The sequence below is a fragment of the Manduca sexta genome, chromosome 22, assembly GCF_014839805.1.
Source record: "Manduca sexta isolate Smith_Timp_Sample1 chromosome 22, JHU_Msex_v1.0, whole genome shotgun sequence".
Taxonomy (NCBI): domain Eukaryota; kingdom Metazoa; phylum Arthropoda; class Insecta; order Lepidoptera; family Sphingidae; genus Manduca; species Manduca sexta.
Genome location: NC_051136.1, coordinates 10,166,373 through 10,187,680, shown reverse-complemented (window position 1 = coordinate 10,187,680; position 21,308 = coordinate 10,166,373). Strand labels below are relative to the sequence as shown.

The window sequence follows — 21,308 nt, the reverse complement described above, 5'->3', positions numbered from 1 at the left end:
AATTAAATCTATGTGGAACACAATATAACTTATAACGGCCAATTACTCGCAGGGAGTCAACAGGCACGCGAGGGTTTATGATAACTGATCTACAATATATAAAGCAGAAACGTTCTTTAATTTTCATGTAAACTACCTCACTGCACTTGATTTCCATTTGTATACCTGTTTGGGGAAATTTATTACGCTAAAAATACTATTGAATCAGATTCAAATAATTTTAAACTACAATTAATTTCGAAACTACAATAATAATGTTAGTACGCATGCAGTAATTATATGCAGGAACAAGCTTTTTTAAATTATCTGAGTTAAGTATACCCTAAAATGGTATACTTAAATTCTATGATAAAATATATTGAACCTGTACCTTTAAAATGTAATTAAAAACCCAATCAGAAAAAAATCAACCTGTACAAGAGAGTTGTAAAAAATAAGAAAGCGCCACGTAAAGCCGTACATGAATGGAATTGATACCGTAATAAATGGAAGGCAACAGGCAACAAAGGCGTCGAATCGAGGTATTTCGACGCTTTGACAGCCGCCCGTAAGCCGATTGTGAGTGGCATCTTGCCCTAATCAGTTTTGTTATGATGCTGTTTCATAGTAGCCGAATGTAATTGTGTTTTAATACCCGAGATCCGTGCGTAAATAAGTCAAAACCACCAAAGGGCGAACCTTTCCCCTGTTAATTGGTTTTATTCAACAATTTACGAGAAAATGCTGGTCAAAATAGGTTTTCTTTCAAATAAAAATATTGTTAAATACGTGCAAGGCGCCTTTAATGCAGCTACATTAACAAATTGATCAGTTTTTTTTTTATTTATGAATTCGTTTTTTATAAACTATCATTTAAAGGGTTCGGCTGACAATGGACTTTTAAATCAATGCCGTCCGCTAAGTAAGGTTTGCAACTCTTTAAAGTTTCGTCCTCAACTAAAGTCAAAATAAAATCAATGTTTAACAGTGGCGAAAGGTGAAATTTTCCAAAAGGGTGAAAATTTACACAGCATATACGTACTAATATGCATGAATGCGGTCTGTAAATCGTTTTAATGATTAATTAGATTCTACAGAAAGGGAAGCAGACAGAAAGGGGTTTTATGAACCCTTCGAGATATTTAATATGAGTAGAGCAGTCCTGGCTGCCTAGAAGCATAAAACTCTTATTTTTGTTATAAATAAGTATATGAGATAAATGTATGTTTCTCGTATGAGTTAGATTTAGAAACTTTAAATTGAAATTCTGAAGTGCGTATTACGCTTAAATTTAAATTAAAAAAAATATATATATATTCTGAAAGATATATTTCAATACTTAATCTTACGTATTTCCTGCGCCCACGCAATAGTTGTCACAGTAGTATACATGGCGGAAAACACGACGGCCCACAATACCCCTCTGGCTCCGTACTTCACTGCGAGCAACGCTATTATTAACAAATCTGCGCGCTAGAATACTATTCCATAAACACTTTTATTAACTAAACCTCTAAATATTTTTTTAAAAACTATTTTTCTACGCCCTTATATTGTCTACTGACTAGTGATCCCCTCCAGAGAAAAAGAAGACACCGGGTCAATGACAGACAAGTGTCTCCTGTAATATGGATTGCTGGCGTTAAAACCAGTATACCGCGATATCCCCTCCGTGTTACAGACGACTAATAGCTGTTATCGGGGGACTATTACAGCATCCTAAGTACTTCTTTGCGGTTTTCTTACAAGGGACCATACAGAAACATCTTTCTTTTTGCAGGAAAAAAGCGTTGTCACTACCACCACTTGCGGGTGACTGGAACTGTTATGTTGGTTTCACAGGTCTTACGGCCCAATGTCAACATTTGGGGCTAAATGCCCCCGTACGCTAAATGACGCCTTTAGCGTCTACTATATCAGAAGACCAACTATCCACATTGTCGTCGACCTCGGAGTCGCTATAGTCGAGCGAACAGTCCCCCACTGCTCACCCCGCGACTCTGTCTAAGGCCCAATAAGTTGCCTCTGACAGGTAGAGGATGCCATGGCGGAGTTCTTAAGATGCCCCCGAACCACAAAGCACGCCGATCAGTCGTTACCCAACGCCTCGGACAGGAACACCATGGGATTCTAATTGGTGTTGCGGTGTAGAGTGCTAATTCAAAGTGCGTTGGTATCGTTTTTAGTAAGTCGTGTCATCAGGCGAAGACCCGCGCGTTATTATTAAAATACCTATGAGCACTGAAGTAATTTAATTTGTACCCGTTCAAAATGGGTTCCTAAGAGGTTACGGCCAAATGAGAAGCTTTTTAGTTTTTTCCACATTTATTTTTGAATTGATTTTCGTTTCATAACCTCATCATTATGATCATTAGACACATCAAGTGCTGATTATATCCTTCTCCTAATGACTACCCGGCAGACCTGCCAAAAGCGGCCTGCATCCAGCGTGTTCTTGCGACCTTTATCAATCATCTTTTATCTTTACTTTTATCATTCTCATAACAATTTAATAAAATAGTTCAAAGAAATTTAAAACCATAAAATAATATGAATTTGATGAAGACATGTGAAGTGTTATCTTAATGTGGAATCTCTGTGCGAAACGACATTCGCTCACATTGACGTCAGAACATGGCAGTAAAGTTAACACAAAGAGTGCTGATCTGAACGAATAATTGATACGTGGATTGTGTTACGTAATTGCATTATATGTATGTGAATATATATGTAAAACGGCCATAAAGCATGTCTGTAAGAATGATCATGATAGAATCGCTTAGAAACCATTATTAATATATTTTATACTTGTAGTTAGGAACACTTAAATTGAAATTTGTCACCAAAAATTGTTTATGGGAATATGAAAACTGAAATAATTTGTACTGTATAATAAAATATATTAAGAGTTTACTGATTTATTGAGTCCAAAATTATTTTTATAAGTATATACACTACATGTACGGAATAGTCATTACGAATCACTGTCACTACCTGAGTATCCGGCCAGCAAAGCTAGACCTGTCGCTGCGGACTTCACCCTTTCGGATTCAGTTTCACTGCTCCTATTGTCTACTTGCCTCACATCTTTTTCAGGCTTACTATCTGTCTTCGTTTCGCTGGTTTGCGTGGACTCCTTCTTTTTAACGAGATTAGATAAGGCTGTCTTCTTAGAAAGTACTCCTATACTTCTATTCCAATCTTTTTTAGTATTGATACTCCTTTGCGGCATCATTTCTATTTTTGGCACTTTTACAGGGGGCCCTTCATCTTCTGTCACGTCTTCAACTGTTTCTTCAACTATTACTCTATTTGATGATGAATTTGCAAACTTCACAGATCTGAAATTATACAAAATTTAAATAGTAAACAATTTATTCTAATTTAATCAAATGCCTAGACACTGAATGTTTGATCGTATATGTTTATAATGCGGTATTCATAATATTTGTCATCAAGTTAAAAGCTTTGGGCTTACTATTCGTATAGACAAGAATCCATAGACAACAAATGATCTGAACATTAGTCCGAGTCTGAGAAACAAATCCAATATATGACCAATATCGGTATCTTTTACGTACACTTCCAATAAAGAAAAATCCTATGCATATGAGCCATATGACCGCGTTGTCATTCCCACACATCTCTGTTCATATTCACTTAACAGCTGCAGGAACTTCAGCCTTTTTTCTATGTCAATGGGCAAGATACATTTGCCTGAGTAGTGTAAGATTGCATACTCGGTGGTACTTATTGGCTACAGTAAATTAGTACCTGTAACATTATGATGAGCTCCTTAGTGATAAGGGAAATGATTATTTCGAGTGAAGTAATGCAATGCTTTCAATCTAGCAACATCTTTTACTAATAAATTGAGACTTTTAGGTCCCAGTGATTTGATATATATTTCGTTTCGGCCCTTTGTACATAACAGTAGTATTACGTCCCAAAAGGTGAAAAATTGTTTTATTACATTTACGTCTTCCCACAACTAACTGTGGCAAACCAATCCATTAAAAAAAAACCACTACTCATTAAAGCCGCCAAAAGGAGGAATTAAACTAGTGTGTTTTAATGTTATTAAAATTTACGCGTGACATATTATATTACTACATAACAAAACGGTTTCACTCACGTATTCAAACTCGGAATCGCCGACAAGTTTAAACCTATTAAGGGATCATCTTCACGGCTTCCGCGACGCAACGTCCTCTTAGAACTCGCCCATGAAGATCTACTTAAAAGCTTGAAACTGGTTGGCGATTCAAACTAACAACCGTTTTCAATAAACGATCTCAATCTCAATCTTCAATCCTATTCCAAGAATGAGCAATCCTAATAACTCATTTGTAAACATGTAAAAAAAAACTTGGTTCTGATTGGTCAATTTTTAGACAGCTCCAAAGAAACGTATGGGACAATTTTTGAAAATGGCGATAAGCTATACGTTTTGTTCTCTAGTAATTTTGTGTGTCTTAGTGGTAAATTCTTTAAGTTGGCAAAATTCAGTGTGCGAATCCCGACCTCAACTGAATATAGGCAAAAGTGGTGTAGCATAGTTGGAGTGCGGACACTTTTAGCGGGACACAGAAATATGTTAAACTTTTTTTTTTATTTTATCGCATGTGCTAGTGGCTAGAGACGCGATTGTGACATTTATTTCTTGACATTACCTTGTTTTTTGCTCTCGCTATACTCCTGATTGGCAATCCGAGTTATGATAGGTCTATGTAAGTTCTGCATAGGCGCAGATAGGGTCTAATCTACACATGTGCTTCAATCTGGCGCATACTTTCCATTGACTTGTCAATGAGCATCTTGATATCTATCTAAGGTACTCGACCATATTTGCATGCCACTGCACTCGAGAATAAAAATTACAGAAATAAGTGCATTATTGCATAGGTTACTCCTATTGCTATTGATATTATGCCATATGACTATTGTAAATTTGCATCCTGAATATCACTATTCCTATTTTAGCTTAGGGTTTATTTTCTTATTTCAGTCTTAAAAGTACTTTTTCATAGTCAATATTTTGCCTACTCGGTTCTAAAAACAAAAAAAAAAACAAACTACCAGACATCTTCAGAAACTTTCTCATTTACAATATTAGTAATATTAGTAGAACTTACTTTATAAATTCATCATCCTCTTTTTCCTCCCTTGCTTTCCTCTCAACTGCTGTCTCGGGCTGGTACTGTTTGAGCATGCCCTCATAGTCCACAGTCTGCTGTCTTCTGTTCAGTTCTTTCAACTCTTCAAGGCTCTCTAGCAGTTCTATTTCCTGTTTTGACTGCTCAGTTCTGTATTCTGTGAAATGTTATTGCAAATATCATACTAAATATCATATTTATTGGTAAAAAAAAAAATAAACAGCCGTTATACTGTCATCCACATGTGTTAATTACTATGAAACATTTATGAAAAAAAAATATGGGTAACAGCAAAAATAATTAGTAAATATGCATTGATAAAATTCTAAATAAATGAGTATATAACAATGTTACATGAACTTCTAATATGACATAGTAGATATTAATATATTATGACAAAGATTTAATTAAAATTGTCCTTGGCCTAGTGGCAGTGTAAATGGGCCATGTAACAATAGGTCCTGGGCTCCATTTACAAGCCAAGAAACACCTTATTCTAGGTTTTTTTAGGGATTTCATAATGGATCTAAACTTCTGTAGTATTAGATAAACTAACAATGAGGCATTTACCTAACAGCTTCATAGGATTATTGGCCTCCTCTTCTTTCTGTTCCTCCTCTTCCCTCTTGGCTTGTTCTTCAGCCAGTTTTAATGCCATAAAATTACGTGTGGCACCCGCCTCTATCTCGTAATCTGTGTTCTTTGGGTCTGTCTTGAATGATATTTCTTGTAGGCATCGAGTGCACTGTAATATTTAACATAAAAATAAGTAAAATTAACATTGTTTGGCGTTAGTTTAAAATTATAAATATGTTATACAGCCTCAACTGAAAAAAAGATAAATAGTTACATAATGCACAGGTATGCTGTAATTTTATGTATCCAGTCAAAAAGGGCTTGGTAGTGATGACAAAAATACTTAATAATTTTTGTTTAATATTTGATTTTTTTTAAATCTACATAACATACACCTAATATGCCTATTAACAACAAAACTGTTTCAATCAACATAAGACTGGGGTTATTACAAAGTTTCAGAAAATTAGTGTATTTAATACTTGGAAACAATTTTTAAAGTAGCATGGTTATCTAGATTGTGCACCATGATATTCTGAAATTTATTTATAGTGGAGTAATATCATTTTTGTGTGATTTTTGATAACTGATACACAAAATATACATATAAGTTCTATAGAATTGTAGCTTTTGTCCAATAGACCCAAAACACATCTTAATATATTGGGGCAGTAGAGGATCTAGTTACGCTTTTACTTTTAAGAGTAGATTCAGGAACATAGTTAACTCAGTTATGAGACACTGATTATTAAATAAACAAATTTACTGTGAAATTATGGTTATAGCTAATGCCTACCTTGATATAGAATCTGTATATCCTTATGCCAAGATAGTCCTCATTTTCCACATCTTCTTTCCTGGCGTTGAACTTCTTGCCTTTGTATATGTACTCACCGCACGTAGCACAACGCATGTTGAATGGAGCCATCAAACGCACTGTGTACTGGCGATTTTTCGCCAATTTCATACGAGGTATCTTTGATGGATCGAAATCCGGAGGATAGTATTTCTGTAAAAGAATTAAAAGGCGTTTTACAGTCAATTGGAATAAGTCACTTTGTTAATTTTGTATGTTAAATGCAAGGGACTTACGTTTAAAACTTTTCTTTCAGACATTTTGTTTCAAGTTCAAACAGATATTGGAAAATATGTAATTTGAACAATTATTCTATTATTTTTCTCATATAATTTTATTTGGCTTTCCAATCCAATTTATTTTATTTGGCTGTATCGTTTATACGATAATTATGCCAATGTCAAGTTTGAAAAGCATTGTCATTGGTAGAAGACACACGTGCTATATGTCAAAAAAGGTCTTAGGCCGAGTGAATATGAAAACAAAGATAACATATACGAATGAAATAAAAAAGCAAAAGAAAAACCTTGAATAGGAATAATTACTAAATTGAAAGTTCTTAGTAAAACTAAAATAATAATGTTAATTATATCAACCGTGAGAAAATACATAAAAAGAGAAAAATATATAATATATTTGGCTTTCATCAAATGTAAATTGTGACTAAATTATCAAATGACAAAATGCTGTCAAAACCAAATGTCAATTGTTAGGAATGACATTCGACATAGGGATGTCTATTATTTATCGATATTAAGCATGAAGATCGCACCGAAGCTCTAATATCGATTTTTAACTCTTGGTAAGGTGCATTCGGCTAAGTTTAGATAAGGGAGGTGGAGTAATGCAAAAATAGAGCTAACTATAGTTATTTTCTAGTTTTAGCCCCACAGGCGGAGCCTTTTAGGTTTGCCCTCATTTTATCCCCGCCCTGTGTAGCGCATTTAATGCTACGAGCAAGAACATGTATATATAGGAAACAAAAAACATGAATACGTCTACTTGGTTTTATGCTTGACTTATCACAACGTATTACGTAGTCCGAAGTTATTCTGCGGACGTCCGATCATTTCTAAGGGTTTTCAATTTCTATAATATCGATATTATCACCTATTTCTAAACTTACACACAGAGAATTAAAAGATGATAAAATTAGCACGAAAGTAGCGTTCATAAAAACAGTTTAAAATTAGTACTTATATTAAAAAAATTCTACCCATTTTTTAAACTCTCAGAAAAAATTCCAAATAGGTATAACCGATCGCACTGTATTTTTTATACTTACTATATAGACCACGTACTTATATAATTTATATTCCATGATATATTATGGTGCCTGGTGTGCGCCGAGCCAAACAGGCGTCGTGCAGGAAGAAAATAATAATATAAAAAACCGCGATAAAATGTCTAAAATAGTTTTATTTTAAATTCTGATATTCGCGTAAACATAAAAAAATATTAATGTCGATTCAATTAAAAAGTAACCACTCTGAGGTAACGACAATCGTATTTGAAAAGAAATCAAAAATATGTACGTGCTAATATTCTTTCCAATTATCGAATATTTTTACCTAGCACGAGCCCGCGCGCACCACGACCTTTTCTTTTAGATGCCTCTAGGCATGTACAGAATGGAATTTTTGAAACGCACCTGGAGGGAAAGTTCTCTAATTATTAATCCTTACGTTTGACCCTATCCATTGATACTTGATAGCATAAAGGAACGCTGTTATTTTTTCGGATTATAACCAGTTTGATTCCCAGGTGTGGCAAGTGTATTTCCAAAAACAATTGAATGCAGTTTTGCTTCTTTTTAAAAATAAAGCAATGGTTCCTTTAAGTAAAATTTACTATCACTTTCCCTCCAAGTGCGGTTCAAACATTCCTTCCGGTATATATTATAATTCTCTTTATCCCCAGGGCATTTTTAAATACATAGTACCTACTACAGAAAATGAGATCCTTCAAACGGAGCGTGGAGAAGTGCAAAGAGGCAGGCCTTTATATTTTGTCGACTGTCAAGCCTTTTCATCTTTTGCTGGTCGACATTTTGTTTGGAGTTTCACTTAAGGCGATACCTCAAGGTCCATTTTCATACATTTTGTTTCACCTTTAATTTGTACTAAGTATTGGAGTAAATTTAAATTCACGTCTAGTTAGTGATTAGTTTCGCAGTTGAAGAAAAACGTAAAAATAATTAATAATCATGGATATTTCTGCCTTTAAAATTTCGTCATATTAAATTTTAAAGGCCGAAATATCCATGATTATTAATTATTTTACGTTTTTCTTCAACTGCGAGAACTAATCACTAACTAGACGTGAATTTAAATTCTTTACTTGCCAATACTTGTTTAGTTACCCAGATTAAAGGTGAAACAAAATGTATGAAAATTGACCTTGAGGTATCGCCTTAACCAGACGCGGCGAAACTTTGCCAAATTTATTTTAACGTAAAAAAAGTTGGTCTGATGTGCGCCGGTCGACAACATATATAAACTATAAATTTTATTATAATATTTTACGAAAAAAAAAGCTCCTTTATGTGTAAAAGGTTATATTATTTATTTTCTCACAAAAATGAAAATATGACAAAACGTTTTACAAAAGTCACAGTGATGATAAAAACTTTACATTTTCAGTTTTATCATTAGTCCTAACATGTACTTTTGATTAGAAAAATAAGAATTTCCTGAAACGAAATTATTGGTTGGTATTAGTTTAAAATAATTTAATCGCAAATGTCCTGCAGAGTGAGATTTTCATTTCTTTAAATAAAGACTTTATTGAAAGACTGGTCTGTATTCACAAACGTTACTTAATAACACCGATATTCACAGAGGATGCACAGTGCGCCTAAACATAGTGTGGTCATAGTAATGTTTGTGAATATCTGTGATTGTCTGTTTTTCAATGCTTTCGGCTTGACAACCTCCACAGGGCACAGGCCTCAGAGCATAGGCATAGCAGGGGCCTTATTCTCTATCCTACACGTTATTTTGACAGTGCGTAACAAGCACGTAACACAACGCATCATGTTTAGGACTATAGAAATTTGGCTTACAGAATACCATTCCACGCACATTTCTCGAAGATAACATGACACGGCCGCGTTACGCGTTTACACTATCATACAGAATAAGGGCCCAGCGCTATAGTCGGCTCATATCGAGACACAACTTTACTTCATTTGGCTATCAAAAAAACGAAACTAAACATAGGCAAAGAAATTATGAAATTTTCGACAATATACCCTCGAGCTTTCGGCATATGTTCATAGTATTGTTTGTGAATACGGTTTTAAATCCTTTCCGATTTCTTACTAAGAGGGAGTTAATAAACAATATATTATAATTAAAATTTATAACAACCTTTCACGCCTATTCCCCCCAGCAGCTAATTCATGTTCAAGTGCCGCGATCTTCTCTTCGTGTCTCGTTCGTTGCGCTTGCGCACGTCGTTGCTGTTCCTCCAGTGCTATCACAATCTTTTCTAATCGGTGGATCTGTTGTTGCTTGTTCTCTAATGTAGCAAACAATTCTTGAATCTCATCCGCTTTTGCTGCTATTTGCTTGTTTACCTAAATTTGATACAGCGACTATTATTATACAGATCCGTAAGTTATATTTGATTCCTATACTACGCATAAAAATGAAGACGACCAAAGTTTACTATAATTAAGCAATAAAAACAAATAAAAAAATAAATTGTGACCCTCACTTCATCTACAACTTTCATTCGATGTTCAAGATCCTGCTGTAGAGTCGCAAGTTCCCGACTTTGTTCTGTCTCTTTATTTTTAAGCATGTTGATCAATTCCTCACGCACCTATTTTGTAATAAATATTTTAAATAAATAAAAAAAAAATGTTTGCACTACCGGTATTATCAAATACATTTTTTTAAAAACTGCAATTACCAACATCCTACAAATTCATAAATATAGACTAGATAAAAATAATTGTTATTGATGAAGAAGATAACCTTGATGACTCTTGCCTGTGCACGTGATGTCTTGTCTTGCTGCTCGAGTTGTTGTTCTTTCTGCATTAATAACTCTGTTAGTTCTTCGTTGCGGTGTACTGCTTCTAAAAGTCCCATTCTTACATTCATAATCTATAAAGAATTTAAAAAAAATGTTAATAGTAGGTATTGAAAGTAAATTGCACCTACTAAATATTTGTATACCTCCTGCTGCAAATCTTGATAGCTGATACCATTTGGTGCCTCTTGACAATTCGCTACTGCTCGATTATGCGCTTGAATATCGCGAACATACTGTTCGTATTGTATCACTTTTTGTTCGCTAAAAGCAAAAATTCTCATAAGGAATACCTACTCAATTAAATTGTAATAAATATATGTGGTAAAATACGTAAATTAATGTGTTAAACATACTTTAATTTAATATTCTTCGTTAGATCCCTGATTTGCATTTGCATCTTGCCCATGATTTCCTCTTTGCTAAGAAGTTCAGCGGCCAACTTTTGCTGCATTCCTACTTTATTGTCGGATTCCTGAAATTTTAAAGACTGTTTCATTACCTTTAAGTAAAATGTTGACAAATAATATGGCACCCAGATTTATTCACCTTAGAAGCATGGTATAAAACTCGTCAGGCACATAATACTGAAAACAAAATTATTGCTTTGGCGGAATAAGGGGATTAGGTATACTGAATAGCAAATAATTAAATAAAATATTACGGCAATTTTTGTGAGGGTCTCCAAAAACCGGACTTTCTCTCTTTTACACGCAGTCACTTCATCTTCCGTGGTGCGTAACGTTTCTTTGGTGGCCTGTAGTTCTGCCCACAAATCCATTTCTCTTTCAGTCGGCAGATCTAATTTGTAAAAAAAAGATATTATTTGACCCCACTGTTTTATAAACATGCTAATAAGAACTTTTCTGTTTTATACCTGGATTTGGTCTACTGTTTTCAAGTTCAGTTATTTTTGCTTGTAATTCTTTTATTTTACTTTCACGCTCTTCTAATAGTGCTTGGGCCGATTCATTAATCGAAATTTGTTTTTGAGTTTGTTCATGCTCATTTTCAAGAGCTTTTCTTGCTTCTTTGATCTGATTATTTAAGCCTTGGGTCGTGGCTTTATGTTGGTTTGTTAATATTGCAATTTCTTCTTTTAACTCCAATAATCTAAACATAGAATTATTAACCAAAATATTCTAAACATAGTAATTAAGAAATGTCAAAATTTGCATACTCTGCTTGTAGGGCATCTCGTTGCTGTGCAATCTGTCCACTAGCTACTTCGCCAGTTTTTAAAGATTCTTTCAGTTTGCGAGCTCGAGCTTCAAGTTGAACTTCTCTCTGACGGCTCTAAAAAGTAAAGATAAATGAATATCATCGAACTTTGATTTTATATTTTATGTTCACAATATATTACTTGATCTTCCAGCGTCTTCACGGTGCCTGTAAGACTTGAAATACTAGCTTCAGCTTCGCGTAACTGGCGATCCATTTTAGATATACGACCACGAGTCTGGCGAAGTTGCGATTCAGCCGTTGCCAATTTATCTTTAATAACAGCTTTTGCAACTCGCTCTTCTTCTAATTCGTGACGGGCATCCTGTAATAACATTTTATGCAATATAAAAGTGCCTTATAAATATACACGTAAGGATCTCATAATTTAATTAAGTACCTCAAGAGCTTTAGCAGTTTCTGTATCGGCACGGGTGTCTCGCAGTTCAGTGCCAAATGCAGTTCTTACTTCGATATCCTGTCGAAGCCGTGCTATTTCACGTACCAGTGATTCGCCTACAGCAATTAATGCATTTCGTTCACGACATGCTCGTCTAAAACAAGGGAATATTTAACGTGAATATACATTTTTCATTTTTTCATTCATATAATATATATTATGGCCTTTTATTTTCAGGGGTAAACAGAAGTATATTACATCTGCATTCCGCTCATTACATTATATCCCATATTGTGTTGGAGGGCAAAATCCTGCTTAGCTGGCATGATTTGAAACTGTGTGACTTGTACTGATTAGATAAACCTAAATCCCCTAAACCGACTTAGGGGCCCAATCATAGACCTCAGTACACGAGTTGTGTAACAATATTTATATAACTATAATCCCAATACACCACACACATATTAGATTTAATACTTAGAAAGTTGAGTGATCGTATCCACAGTACTATCAGCGCTAGTCTTTAGTTCTCTGAGTATTTCACATAACTCAAGTCCCTGAGCGTTGTACTGAGCAATACGTTCCAGCCCCACGCTTTTTAGCTGCTCCTGTGAAAAATATGACAATTAAAAATTAATTGAATAACCACCACGATATTATAAAAAAATAATATAAAAAGGCTTCAAATAGTATGGTAATTAGTAAACACTGAGATTTGATTACATTGTTTCCAATAAGTTCTTTTGCCCACTCGATAATTTCTTGGCGGGCTGCAAATGCTTGGAGACATAAATCGGCAAAGCGTGCAGGGAGATTTTCCATGTTAACGTCTAATTCAGCCAAAACGCGTTCATCTGTAACATAGCAACTATGATTTAAGTGATATCAGAATTTCATGCCGCTTTTCAAGCTTGTAATGTTTTACGTCACTAAACATTACGTAATAAGTATAAAATTATTAGATAAGTAGGTACGCTATCTATTTTATTCGGAGCCAGTCGAATTATGAGGCGAGGTCTACTCAATATTATAGATATTTGTTCTTACCAATAGGTAATGTATTATTGATCAGTTCTATCGCATCATCGGCGTTAGAAGACGCTAAAGCATCGCGACAAAGCTGCGCAATCTCATCCGCTGCCCAATCTGCCACATTGAACACCACAAGCTCTTGCTGCTGAAGACCTTCACCACTGTCAGTGATTCCTTCGCGCATCATTCGATCACGTAAACTTCTAAGAGTGTCAAATAGTTCCAACACAGCTTGCTAAAACCGAAGTGAGAAATATAAATAAAAACCAATACCTGAATTCTTAAAACCACAAAAAAACTATAACAAGACATCGTTTACCTGTTTCAAATCAAGTTCTTTTCAATCGTTGAAACTGTTTGTGTTTTGTAGTAAATGTTGATTTAATGTCATCATCTTCATAAGCAATTGTAGAAACTGGTGACTCCGGACGGTACTTATTACATGGCGATTGCATACAGTAAGTTGTAATCGGCCGCGTAGGTGTGGATGGACGGCGCGGAGTGTTGGGCCGACTGGTTGGGGTGCCATGTCGTTGGGGCATTTGAGCAGGAGTTGTTGGCCGACTGAGAACCCGTGGCGTTTGTGGACGACTCCACTGCTGACTTCTAGGAGTTTGTGGACGACTACTAATAGCTGGTGTTGATGGACAACTGTTCCTTACTTCTACAAAATGTAATAACGTTGGTATTACGAGTACTTATCGATTACGAAAATGATACCATTAGAATGTAACTGCAATTGCTGGCGCCGATTGAAAAAAATATTTTTAATTTAGATTGATAAGTTGACGTAGGACGACTATTACTAAATTAATACACAACTGAAGCTGATAGCAAAAACAAGTTATAAATATTTCTAAACGCCTCATCATAAATATACCAGAAGTATTCATGTCGTTTCTCTCTGTAACATGATCTTCAGTAATGTCTATGGCATCTATTTGTTCAACAACTTCTGTGGGGTAATTCTCAATGACGAATGACTCCGTGTTTTGTGGCGTTGTCATCTAAAAAGCAATGACTTACTGTAATTTCCTTAACATTTGTAAACACACATAAGGAAAATGCTAAATTAAAAGAACTTACAAAATTATTATCCACCGCCGGGTGCTCATTTTCAGAGTTTGAGATGACCTTTAAGTAAAAAACAAATTATCATTAAAACAACTGAAATTAAGTTCTATAAAATGTTTTATTGCAATTTAACGCTAGGTTAGTCTTGTACTCTAGAGCTCATATAGTATAAATTAAACCAAGATAGTGAGGGGAGTAATCTTTCGTCAAAATGCCCATCCACCTTCATTTTTACCAAACTCGACGAAATATCCACAATATTTTCCATATTGAAGATGTTTATATACGATATAAATTACTTTTGTTGGGTAACCCACTAACTCGGCTACAAATTTTACAAATACAAAGTACCAAATTGAACTTTTTATTATGAAAAATGCATAAAATCACCTTCATATCTGTTTTTGATTCTGTCTTCTGACTTGTGCGTTGCAATACATTCTTTGCGTTCTGTGATTATTAATGGTATTAAATATTTATTATGTTCGATACCACTGCTTTTGATTATTTTATTTTAAAACTATTTTATTTTACCTTAGTATTAGCCGGCAAAGTTGTAGAACGGGGAGGGGATTGTCTTTGCGACGGAACTAAAGACACATTTCTATTAGTTGCATTACGAGCTGCACGCGCGGCTGATGCTGCGGTTGGCCGTGGCAGCAACCGCGGGGATGGAGTATCTATCAGATGATATAAAATTTATTTACAGATTTTGTTGGAGTTTATTTAAAGTAATCTACGCATGCGTGAAATTACATTTTCATTCTTTTAATAATTTGAACGTACGTTTATATTATGAACTACCAGGTAAGTACTTACTGGTGGTCAGGTGTACTTGTAGGTGACAAGTTAGATTTGCACACTAAGAGAAATCCATGCTTATGTATGCCTGATAGGCTTATAGGTAGGTACTTGTCTCTATTGCCTACCCAAGGGTAGAACATAGAGCACAGAGCAGCAGTAGAGCGAAAAATAGGCAATCTTTTTACAAAACGCGCGTCCGCGGTGCATTTCTGAGACATGGATGTATCGCAATGGTCCTTTTTTACCGATAAATTTTAGGCATTGACTTCCAAAAACAAAATACAACAAGAGACTTTTCTCTTTTTTTTACTGTCTACTTCGGTCAAGGGCATGGGGTCGGCGCTACTTGTATCGCATTATTGACAGGCGCTTGCATAATGTAAAGTTATAAGTTTATATTTAGGATTTAATTCTTCTGGAATAGAGGGGTGCATTAATTACATGTACGATCAGCAACAAAAGTCGATGAACAAATACTAATTTACAAAACACCTGAACATTGAAACGGACCACAAATCACTTACCAAAGACGAGTACAGATTAAGGTTATCATTTCAATGTTACAAAAGTCGCTAAACATTTTGTAACTTGACAATGCATTAGTTGATGAATCTCATTATTGAATCTATACTTCTATACTATTATATAAAGCTGAAAAGTTTGTTTGTTTGTTTGACCGCGCTAATCTCAGGAACTACCGGTTCAGACTGAAAAAAATATTTTTGTGGTGGATAACCCTTTATTAGTGGAGTGCTATAGGCTATATATCATTACGCTATGACCAATAGGAGCGGAGCAGTAATGAAACATGTTGCAAAAACGGGCAAAATTTATTAGTTTTGAGAGCTTCTGTTGCGTGCGCTGCTTAAACGGTTAAAGTTATGCAACAATGATGTATGACGGGATTATTCCTCTTAAAAGTTCTAAAAATATATAATAAAACAAAGTCCCCCACTGCATCTGTCTGCCTGAACGTGTCAAACTCAAAAACTACCCAACGTATTAAGATGAAATTTGGTATGGGGACAGTTTGAGACCCTGGGAAGAACATAGGCTCCCGGGAAAATATATAGCGTGACTTTTATAAGGGAAAACTTTAGCCCGAAAAACTTTATATCGCTGGTGGAGCCGCGGGCAAAAGCTCGTACACCCCTTAAAAAAATATGAAAAATAAACTGACGTTTACGTTGAAACCTACGAGGAGAATCTCCTGTCAGAATAATTTTGAATTTACACATTTGTTTTTAAGCCGGCCAGTGCTCTATAAAATAGGATGTTTAAAATGTAATTAACCTATTCCTATTAATGTTGTAATATTACATTCTAATATATTATGATGTTTTGTTCATACTTAAAAATTTATAATTCTGGTTATTAACTTTAATATATACTATTATATAAACCTAAAGGGTTTGTTTCTTTGAATGCGCTAAACTCAGGAACTACTTAACTGATTTTGAAAATATTTCACTAATAGGAAGCTACATTACTCTTAAGCCCTACACGCTACTTTCTATCCAGAGTAAATATAAAGCACGACTTTTATCTTTGAAAAACTTTTTCACGCGGGCAGAGTAGCGAGCCAAAGCTAATATGTTATAAAATAACAATTTAATTAACATCCTGGACTGTTGTATTTATTCGACAATGTTTTGATAGTAAAAAACGCGGTGCGCTGCGCTTCGCGATATTGGTGTCTTGAAGCTTGATGGGTTCAATTTAACGAATAGAAAAAAAAGCTTGCATATAAAACAAAGAATTTGCTAATTTCAGCCACATTTGCATTTATTACAGATCATAAAAATTGTCGCTAGTAATGTTTAGCAGTGAATGGTTTGACAGCGTTCAGCTACTTTTGTAGTTCAATTATGACAAGTTGTTTTGTTTTTAAATTAATCAGCAACTTATGGTAAATGATAATGATTAGGAAATATTGGAAACAAATTATGTTCAACGACTTCTGTTGCTGACTGTACCAATATAAAAAAGCTGAATTGTTGTCTTATAAAATCGTGCTACTATATTGGAATTTAATTTAGTTCGAATCATTTTCAACAATAAATAACTTCATTAAACATGAGTGTTGCTTTCTACTTTTGAACTGAATAAGTACTTATTACGAGGGCAAACCAATGAGTAGAAACTAGTAAATTATAAGCATGCTAGATAGAAATATTGGTGCGGTCAGGTTGTACAAATAGCAAAAATGTTTTACTTACGAAGTTTATCCTTTGAGATTTTGCGGTGGTCGTCATGGTAGGCAGAAAAACTTTAGGAAAACGAAAACGTCTACAATTTTGATGTAAATCCCATTTGCTCAATCAAAAATGCAAGTTGTCGAAATGAGATTCCAATTTCAAAGTAACAAAATAATTTTTAATTCAATGACAGTTTAGCAAAAAGGATGCATAACAACAATAATATGCTAGCAGTACACTGGCAGGAATTCAGCAATTATTCTTATTTTTAATATCATAATTTTCATCAACGATAAATTGGCATTTTAATGTCATTGACAGGTTTTGGATTAATTTAATATAGGTTGTTGAAATTTTTGTTTAATAATTTCATAAACAGTGTATTAACAACAGTTAAATTTTAAGTGATGATCTTTATTAAATAATGTCCATATCAATGCACGCAGACCCTGTAGTACAAGGTAATTAATAGAATTATTAAGAACTTACCTACATCATATTCTCAAATTTACTGCACTAATATATACTGTGTTGTCTTTACCGAATTTTAATAAATACGGCATTAAATATTTTTCGAAACAGATAATTATGAATCGCCAAGACACACTGTTCCTAAATGTCGGATTCCGCAGAGGTTGTCTCAAGTGCGACAAAGACCTACAACTTACCAAACAAAAGAATATTTAATGGAAATGAAATTGTGGTATGTGTCGTTAGAAAATATCTTTTAATCTTTATAAGTATTAGATTGGATATATTCTATTCGGATAAAATTTTGTAATTAACACTTATTTGTGGAGTTTGGAGGAATGACAAAATATAAAACTAATTAGTTTAACTATTAACTGCTACTTAGAAGTTTCTACGCTCAATAGACTTATAGCATTAGACTTAGACTTAGCTTTAGACTTAGGCTTTGTTATCAAATGAGCTAGTAAATAAACTGATATTAGGTGATCACAACTGTCCGTGCTGAAAAAAATCACGAATGCTCTACCATACTAAAAATGAATAGGGATTAGCTACGCAGAATCTTTATTTACACTTCTTGACATACCATTTGATAAAGAAATATAAACTTTTTATTACGTAGTGATATTACTCCAAGGAATCCGTTAGAGCGAGGCCCCATTAGTGCGTTGCGCTGCGTTGCGTTGCGTCATCCCAACGGAACAACGCATTGTATGCCACACCTGTGTTGCGTTGACGCTGCGCCAACGCAACGCAAGAGGGTATGCACGCCGACGCAGCTGCGTCTCAGTTCTAGCTTCCTCCTCTAGCAGTGCATCACTGTCCGTCGGCGCAGCGGAGCTCCGACAACGCAGCGCATCACCCTCCCCCGCTTCGTCTCTTGTCCGTCGATCCGTTGAAACGTCGCGCGCGACGACGCAACGGTCTAATGGGGCATGTCATAAAAAATGTATGGAAAACGACGCAGCGACGACGCTGCGAAGACGCAACGCAGCGCAACGCACTAATGGGGCCTCGCTCTAAGGGATATACGCTGTAGACATATGTCCATGTGGTTTCTACTGACACGCTTAGCCCGTTACGTGGTCTTTTTATATTTTGTTTTCCCACACTACATCTTTAAATTTACTCATATCATGTCGTTGGTACTGCCTTTATTTTGTTTATGAAAAGAGGAACGCTGTAGTTAGAAAATAAAACTCTTATCAAGTTAAGTAATTTCAGTGTCAATATTTTGGCAAAAAGTACCTATTCCTGAGGACTTCCGAGTAAATTCTCCATTTTGTCCACTAGTTATTTACTCTGTTGATACAGCAACGACCAAAGTCGGCGAATAGAATGAAAGATGAGCAACCAGTCTCCGGTAGGATAACTTACGCGCCAGCAACTAGATCGGCGCGACCGAACGAGAAAGAATTTTGCCAGCCACCATGTCTACGTTAAAGGTAAGACATAAAAATACATTACAATATAACACTTTAATATTAAAAATTAAAACATTTTTTAAGAAATATGGTATTTTATTTGTAGAGACCACCGATGTTGCCAAAACGAATCGCTAATGAAAACATAATTCCGTCAAAGACAGGAAGGTCTATTATAACCGTACCAGTGACACAGGTAATTTTCTCGATACTAATATTATAAAGAGCAAATTTTATAGTTTGTAGAGGCCAATCACTGTATTACTAAACCGATTTTAAAATTTCTTTTAGTTGTGGGAAGGGAAGCTGCACATTACTACTGAGTGCTATTTATTTTATTTATCTCGGGAAAATATAAAGCAGGAATTTTATCCCGGAAAACTTAATCTCGCGTTCGGAGCAGCGGGTAAAAGTTATTAGCCAAAAAATATATGTACCTATTATATGGATTACATTGCTAGTGGCAGGAAATTATATTATGTATCCGTCCAGATAGCGACAAAGGTGTTAAAACCCACCGCAGTGGCCCGTGTAAGTGTGTTGCGCTTCGGGATCAGCCAGTGGTAATCATCTCTCGTCAATCGATACTCAGTCTGGACCCCACTCCGCTGACCATTAGGTGCAGTGGGATCACTTTGATGTGCCTATAAACTATGTTAATATAATATATATTTACTTCCAGAGGCAAACAAGAAAATATAGTACTTTAAAATACTGTGGCCTACCGACTCAAGTACGTGCTCTCAATATTATTTTGAAAAAATGTATAATACATAATATCGTTTATTTAAAGATTGTCATAGTTTATTAAATTTTATTGTCACTTTGTGTACTAATATACTTCTACTGTCTCAGGAAAAGATTATGAAACATGAAGAAATGGAATTGGAACATAGTCCAGTACAAAAAGGTTTTAAAGGAGGTAACGCGTAAAAATAAAGTTAACAAGTATGCAGTTAAAGAAAATAGAGAAAAAAGGGTGTTTCCGTTCCAACGCATAATGACCAACATAATCATTTTTTTTCTCATTATGATGCATTTGCATAAGTGGAATGAAATAATATCAGGATGTGTATTTAGTAATAAATTAAGTGTACATAAAACAGGCCAGCTTAATGACAAACTATTGATATAGCTTAGAGTGTCGAGACATTGGTTATTCAGAGTAGGTATTATAAGTTAGGAATTTTATGCGTCATTTTATATAATAACTAGCTTTTACCCGCGGCTCCGCCCGCGTTATAAAGTTTTTCAGGCTAAAGTTTTCCGTTATAAAAGTAGTAGTTTCCGGGGAGCCTATGTTCTTCCCAGGGTCTCAAACTGTCTCCATACCAAATTTCATCTTAATACGTTGGGTAGTTTTTGAGTTTAACACGTTTAGGCAGACGGTTGCAGCGGGGACCTTGTTTTATAATATATTTTTAGAACTTTTAAGAGGAACAATCCCGTCATACATCATTGTTGCATAACTTTAACCGTTTACGCAGCGCGCGCAACGGAAGTTCTCAAAACTAATAATTTTTCCCCGTTTTTGCAACATGTTTCATTACTGCTCCGCTCCTATTGGTCATAGCGTGATGATATATAACTTTGAGCACTCCACAAACAAAGGACTATTCAACACAAAAATATTTTTTCAGTTTGGACCGGTAGTTCCTGAGATTAGCCATTACTGCTCCGCTCCTATTAGGTATAGCGTGATGATATATAGCCTATAGAAATCCACGAATAAATGGCTATCCAACGCAAAAAGATTTTTTCAGTTTGGACCGGTAGTTCCTGAGATTAGCCATTATTGCTCCGCTCCTATTGGGTATAGCGTGATGATATATAGTCTATAGCACTCCACGAACAAAGGGCTATCCAACGCAAAAAGAATTTTTCAGTTTGGACCGGAAGTTCCTGAGATTAGCGCGTTCAAACAAACAAACAAACTCTTCAGCTTTATATAATAGTATTTTAGCGTATACCCGCGTCAAGTACGTATAATAAACGCAAGATATTAGTTGCACGTAACTACGTTTTGTACTAGTAGAAAGGTAATAATGTAAAGTAGGTGTTTAATGGAAACGTGTT

The 21,308-nt window shown here is 35.0% G+C and overlaps 3 protein-coding genes across 4 annotated transcripts in view; 1 reads left to right on the top strand and 2 right to left on the bottom strand.

Moving 5' to 3' along the window:
* Nucleotides 1-2,864: 2,864 nt before the first annotated feature.
* The window catches only part of LOC119190134 (splicing factor YJU2-like), a 22,830-nt gene continuing 4,386 nt past the window's right edge, over nucleotides 2,865-21,308 (bottom strand). The window contains exons 2-6 of the mRNA XM_037441270.1: nucleotides 6,804-6,905; nucleotides 6,508-6,720; nucleotides 5,706-5,880; nucleotides 5,115-5,292; nucleotides 2,865-3,320 (exon numbers count right to left, since the gene is read on the bottom strand). Of these exons, the coding sequence (XP_037297167.1) occupies nucleotides 2,954-3,320; nucleotides 5,115-5,292; nucleotides 5,706-5,880; nucleotides 6,508-6,720; nucleotides 6,804-6,827 (957 nt within the window). The 5' untranslated portion in view covers nucleotides 6,828-6,905 and the 3' untranslated portion in view covers nucleotides 2,865-2,953. The remainder of the gene's footprint in view (nucleotides 3,321-5,114; nucleotides 5,293-5,705; nucleotides 5,881-6,507; nucleotides 6,721-6,803; nucleotides 6,906-21,308) is intronic.
* LOC115445845 (centrosome-associated protein CEP250) lies at nucleotides 9,108-17,516 on the bottom strand. The gene is given in 21 exon segments (XM_037441267.1): nucleotides 9,108-9,259; nucleotides 9,939-10,147; nucleotides 10,288-10,395; nucleotides 10,551-10,682; nucleotides 10,755-10,872; nucleotides 10,965-11,083; nucleotides 11,273-11,409; nucleotides 11,486-11,721; nucleotides 11,789-11,904; nucleotides 11,972-12,154; nucleotides 12,230-12,383; nucleotides 12,707-12,837; nucleotides 12,953-13,083; nucleotides 13,277-13,496; nucleotides 13,581-13,602; nucleotides 13,604-13,925; nucleotides 14,142-14,268; nucleotides 14,348-14,395; nucleotides 14,726-14,785; nucleotides 14,870-15,015; nucleotides 17,359-17,516. Coding segments are annotated over 19 exon segments (2,538 nt in total). The 5' UTR covers nucleotides 14,732-14,785; nucleotides 14,870-15,015; nucleotides 17,359-17,516; the 3' UTR covers nucleotides 9,108-9,240.
* Nucleotides 19,218-21,308, top strand: part of LOC115445839 (MAR-binding filament-like protein 1) — a 23,911-nt gene continuing 21,820 nt past the window's right edge. Inside the window, exons 1-4 of one of the 2 annotated variants that reach the window (XM_037441262.1) lie at nucleotides 19,218-19,253; nucleotides 19,339-19,428; nucleotides 19,915-19,965; nucleotides 20,088-20,154. In XM_037441262.1, the coding sequence (XP_037297159.1) occupies nucleotides 19,239-19,253; nucleotides 19,339-19,428; nucleotides 19,915-19,965; nucleotides 20,088-20,154 (223 nt within the window). In that variant the 5' untranslated portion in view covers nucleotides 19,218-19,238. Of the gene's footprint in view, nucleotides 19,254-19,338; nucleotides 19,429-19,523; nucleotides 19,639-19,914; nucleotides 19,966-20,087; nucleotides 20,155-21,308 lie in introns of those variants that run through there. The other variant, XM_037441263.1, reaches the window with a different exon arrangement.